This window comes from Cucurbita maxima, unplaced genomic scaffold, assembly GCF_002738345.1.
Source record: "Cucurbita maxima cultivar Rimu unplaced genomic scaffold, Cmax_1.0 Cma_Scf00029, whole genome shotgun sequence".
In the NCBI taxonomy this organism is placed as follows: Eukaryota; Viridiplantae; Streptophyta; class Magnoliopsida; order Cucurbitales; family Cucurbitaceae; genus Cucurbita; species Cucurbita maxima.
This window is the reverse complement of record NW_019272045.1, coordinates 552864-558646: the sequence shown is the minus strand read 5'-3', so window position 1 is coordinate 558646 and position 5783 is coordinate 552864. Positions and strand designations below refer to the sequence as shown.

At 37.0% G+C, this 5783-nt stretch overlaps 1 protein-coding gene across 1 annotated transcript; it reads right to left on the bottom strand.

Annotated features, from left to right (window-relative positions):
• Positions 1 to 2200: 2200 nt before the first annotated feature.
• LOC111465776 (auxin efflux carrier component 5) lies at positions 2201 to 5464 on the bottom strand. The gene is made up of 6 exons (XM_023110280.1): positions 5026 to 5464; positions 3947 to 4260; positions 3343 to 3428; positions 3029 to 3186; positions 2873 to 2949; positions 2201 to 2346 (listed from the first exon to the last, which is right to left on the bottom strand). The coding sequence occupies exons 1-6, from the start codon at positions 5428 to 5430 to the stop codon at positions 2271 to 2273; spliced, it is 1116 nt and encodes a 371-aa protein (XP_022966048.1). The 5' UTR covers positions 5431 to 5464; the 3' UTR covers positions 2201 to 2270.
• Positions 5465 to 5783: the final 319 nt, after the last annotated feature.

Below are 5783 nucleotides of genomic sequence, written 5' to 3'. Positions count from 1 at the left end.
TATGAAACTTATTCTTAGTAAACGCGTTTAACGACGTTAAGAGAAAGTGTAGAAGGAAAAGCTCAAAGAGAACAATATTTGCTAGCGGTATAGAGTTAGACACTGGTTAGTGTGCTAACACGCCGTTTTAAAACTTTGATAGAAGCCCAGAAGTAAAAACCCAAATAGGACAATATCTAATCCACGACAAGACAAGAAAAAGCTCAAAAATGACAATATTTGCTCCACAGCAAGACAAGAAAAACTTACACATTGATGTGATGTTTGTCTTAATAAGGATTTTTCTCGTTTTCTTTTAGGACTGAATTGGGATAAATTGGGATTGTATGGGATAGACATCACAATTTGACCCAGTTTGAGGTTGACCTAGACATGGGCTTTGACCTGAGTTCCTTTTCTTCTCTTCTTACTTGATAACCTAGTCCGGTTCTCATTTCGTATCGATCCATTTTTATTTGTGTATGTCTTATAATAAAAAGTATTAAAGTTTCGAGACGGGTAGTCCTAGATTTGACCGAATGAAGATGAATATTTTTAAATGTACAATAAAAAATATATTCATTATATAATTCTTTTTCATTTCAATTTTAAATTTTAAAATGAGATTAAAAAATAATTAATAATTTTGTTATGTCCAAGATGACGTCACTTTGCTTGGGAAGCATGCCAACTCAGCCTCCTTTTTGACCTTCTAAGGAATCTCCTTGGCTGGTCAAATTCAAATGGTACATGTTCACACACCTTTTAATTATTATAAAAATTAATCATAAAATTCTTAAAAAAAAACATGTTCTAGAAGTATAGTGCGTGACGGCTGGTGTTTCGTTCTCCTCTCCAACTAATGTCTTTGCTGGTGCATAGTCTGGTGTCTGGCTCTAATATTATTTGTAACAACCCAAATACATCACTAACAAATATTGTCCTTTTTGACCTTTCCCTTTCGACCTCTCCCTCAAGGCTTTAAAATGTGTCTCCTATGAGAACGTTTTCACATCCTTATAAAAGATGTTTCGGTCCCTCCCCAACCAATGTGGGACTCTCACAGTCGTCATCGAGATTGGTTCTCTTCAGGTCAATATCTTCAGGTCAACGCAATATTTTTTAAAAAAATTGTTTATTTCTCCGTCTATCATATGGGTTCCACTATTATTGGAATTTCTTCTATAAGCAATACAGGACTCAATAGAGCATTGTCGGTACACTTTTTTCTTAGTTAGAACAAGTTATGATAGACTACGTCTTATTTATCTCGATGAAATAATTATCTTATCGACGGTTTCCCTTCCATTGTCGGGTAAGAAAAAAATAAATAAAATCTAACAAATCTAAATATGAAAATAATTTTTTTAAAAAATTTAATAAATAGCATTTGTGAACAAGGCCCAAGCCCATGCCCTATCGGCCCAGTTAGTCTCAAGACGTGGCACTACCGAAGCCGTTAATTTATTATTACTTTTTTTTTTTTAAATATTCCTTTTTTATATATTAATGGATCGAATTAAGTCATAATTAAACACTCATTTAAAAATTCAAATAATTTTTTTAGTTTTTGTAAATAAATTACGTGTTCATGGATTGGGTCGAGTTAGATTTAAACATTTTTTAGAGCCAACTTAATTGTTCGAGTTGAGTTGGAACATTTTTTTGTTCACATGTTTCTACCCAACCCGGTTTGTAAAATCAGGCATTCATGGACTGGGTCGAGTTAGATTGGAACATTTTTTAGAGCCAACTTAATTGTTCGAGTTGAGTTGGAACATTTTTTTGTTCACATGTTTCTACCCAACCCGGTTTGTAAAATCAGGCATTCATGAACTGGGTCGAGTTAGATTGGAACATTTTTTAGAGCCAACTTAATTGTTCGAGTTGAGTTGGAACATTTTTTTGTTCACATGTTTCTACCCAACCCGGTTTGTAAAATCAGGCATTCGTGGACTGGGTCGAGTTAGATTCAACTCGAACATTTTTTTGTTCACATGTTTCTACCCAACCCGGTTTGTAAAATCAGGCATTCATGGACTGGGTCGAGTTGGGTTAGAACATTTTTTAGACCCAAATTAATTGTTGGGGATGGTAAACTTTTCAAACCAAACAACTCTTATTAAATAATGAATTCAATTTTTAAACGTCATTAGTTAAACATTTATTTATATATTTTAAAATATTTAATTAAAATTACTATTAAATAATAATAAATAAATAAATAAATAAAGATAAAATAGATTAATTTGATATATTTGGAGCAATAATAGAAGCTCTTGTTCTAACTCTCAATGTACAATAAATTCTAAAGCTGCATAATAAGCCACCAATATTGGAAGAGAAATTATTGCCCCAAAAATTACCCTGCATTTCAGATAACGGTTTTTTTTAGTTCAACAACATGTCTCGAGAATTTCAAATTTTTAACCTAATTGTCGAAGATATAAATAAGCCTTAACACGTCGAGATACGACAAGTGCGGTAAAATATTTATTGTTTGATGATATATGTTTTAATCAACCGAATTACGTTCAGGTTCATTAGGGTAAAAATCTGTTACGGTTAAATTTACGAGAAATCATCAACAGATATTGTCTACTTTAGACTTTTCCTTTAGAGCTTCCCTCGAGGTTTTTAGCACACGTCTGGAGAGGTTTTCATGCTTTTATAAGGATTGTTTGGTGCCCTTCTCCAACCAATGTGGGATCTCAGAGCAAGACACCGAGCGGTGTGCCAGCGAGAACGCTGGACCCCCAAGAAGATGAATTGTGAGATCCCACGTCGGTTGGAGAGGGGTACGAAATATTTTACTTATAAGGGTGTAGAAACCTTTTTCTAATAGACAACATTTTAAAAAATAGAAATTAAAAATTATTAATTAGAGACTTACGCTGTGCTGAAAACTTCGGGATGTAACCCATATTCTTTGGCATAAATAAAAGATGTAATGGATTGCGGTACTGCTGCCTGCAATAAATATCAAATAAGTTCATAACTCAACTTAAACGGTACGTGTTTGTATGATTTTTTGGTTGGAAAAATTGACCTGTATGATAGCGACACGTAGAACGTCACCATGCAAGCCCATGGCAATGGAGCCAATGGCCATGGCAGCTGGTCCAGCAATAAACTTTAAAACCATTCCTATTATGGTAAGGGTAGCTCCACAAGCTATCAACTTCTCTTGCAATGCCATGAAGATTCCTGCACTTTAGACGTACCATCGTCGAGTTATCAACTTATTTGAGTTGTGTTAGATTGGATTGAGTTGAAATACATAAAATAAATTTATGGGTTTAAATCGGTTCGTGGTTTCCCTAAACTTAATTTGAGTTAAACCGAACACGCCCGTAATCTTACCCATATTAAACATGGCAGTACCAATCCCAGCTTTCGACATGATTAGAATAGATCCTTCCATGAGATCTGGCATTTCAATATGCCATCTGCAAAAAATTCCGAACAAACACAATTAACTAAATTTAAAAATATTTTGTATGATATGACCATGTTACCTACTTGCCGTGAAATGAAACTATTCTCATAATTTTTTTAGCATGAATTTTTTTAGCATGTTTTGTCCTCGTTCACGTCTAATAGGGAGAGATTTCCACACTCTTATAAAAAATGTTTTGTTATCCTCTTCAATCGACGTGAGATCTCACAATCATCCGGTGTCTGGCTCTAATACCATTTGTAATAGTCCAAGCCCACCGCTAGCAGATATTGTCCAGTTACGTATCGTCATCGACCTCACAATTTTTAAAACACGTCTACTAGGGAGTGATTTTCACACCCTTATAAGAAATGTTTCGTTCTCCTCTCCTATAAGATCTCACAATAACTGTTCATTGTTTTAAGCCTTTTTCGAACCAAATTTCATTCGGATGTGGTCTTGATTCGACATGACCATGTTACCTACTTATCTTGAACGAGTGCTTCCTATTGAAAAAAAGCATGTTACCTTTTTGCAACAAATGCCCAAGCCAAACCAATGATACAAGCATAGGAGTTGGGATTTGCAACCAACTTTAGCCAAACTTTCTTCATCAAAAGCTTGAAAGAAGGCTTGTGGCTATTGCTTCTTCTTTCCTCAACCTCCATGGCTCCTCCCTCCACATCCTTTCCTCCTTCTCCCACCATTTGTATAGCTTTTCCGTGCTCGTCATCGTCCGAGCTCAAAGATTCTCTACTAGCTACCAAATTCAACCCCGTTCGTCGAAGTTCCAATACAAATAGTAGCATTGTCAGCCAAATAATGGCCTGAATCACCGAACCCTGCACTCAAAATTACAAATTGTGATATCCCACATTGGTTGGGGAGGAGAACGAAACATCCTTTATAAAGGGTGTGGAAACTTTTCCCTAGCAGACGTGTTATAAAAATCTTGAGGAAAAGCACGAAAGGGAAAGCTCAAAGAGTACAATATTTGCTAGTGGTGGACCTGGATAGTTACAAATGGTATCAGAGTCAAACACCAGGTGATGTGCTAGCGAGGAGGCTTATCCCCGAAAGGGGTAGACACGAATCGGTCCCACATCGATTGGAGAAAGGAATGAATGCTAGCGAGAACGCTGGGCTCTAAAGGGGAGTGAATTGTGATATCTCACATTGGTTGGTGGAGGAGAAGGAAACATCATTTATAAAGGGTGGGCTTGGGGCGTTACAAATGGTATCAGAGTCAGACACCGGACGATGTTCAACAAGGAGGCTCTTCTCCAAAAGGGATAGACACGAAGCAGTGCTGAGCCCCGAAGGAGGGTGGATTTGGTAGGGGTCCCACATCGATTGGAGAAAGGAATGAGTGTCAACGAAGACGTAGGCCCTGGAGGAGGAGAGATGAATTATGATATCAATGAAGCATCATTCTTTATAAGGGTGTGGATATCTCTCCTCAGAAATACGTTTTAAAAACCTTGAAGGGAAACTCGAAAGGGAAAATCCAAAGAGGACAATATCTATCGGCGGTGGGTTTGGGCTGTTACATCACGAATCTCGAACCTAAACACTTACAACAAAAAAGATGAAATATCCAAACCTACCTGCACGACGAGGTCGACCGCCATCTGGCCATACATGACCTTTGCGAGTGGCACACCAATGACGAGCGCATTCGTTAGAGTAGAGAGCGAGAAGCTAGTAATAGACCAACAATAACTCCCTTTGCTACTACACTTAGCCCAAAAGGCGAGGACGAGGACGATAACGAGCTTAGAGATGGCGTCGGCCGCTATGAAATGGAAGTTGAGGTGAAAAGGGTCGATGTGGGAAGTGAAATCAAAGGTGAAAAGAGGAAGAGTGAAATAGCAAACGAGCTTGTTAATGGCGTCGCATTGTTCAGTGCTAAAGATCTTCCACCATTTCACCGAGCCATAGCCTAAGACCAAAGCGAAGTATAATGGAGCCATGGCCGACAACACCTTGAAAACATCTTCCCAACCAATCATGGTGAAGTGATTACTCAATGGTTCTTAGAGCACTGTTAAGAACAAGGGGAATTAGGTATTTATAAATGTATGTTCATGCATGAAGATGACGTAATAATTGTTTTTTCTTTTCATTTTATTCTTTTAGAAATCACGTTTTGATTTTATTCTTTTATTCTCGAGTTTGAAAGATTTTTAGTTTTTGGGTAAGGGAAAATTTGGAAGTTCGAGAAATTACGAGCACAAAAGCTCTGATATCCAGATGGACGTCGAAATAAGAAATACGTGAATTAACGTGGAATACTCGAAAACTAGAGAAAACCCTAGACGTTAAAAGAAATAGTCTACAGTGGGAAAAATTATTACAATCCTAT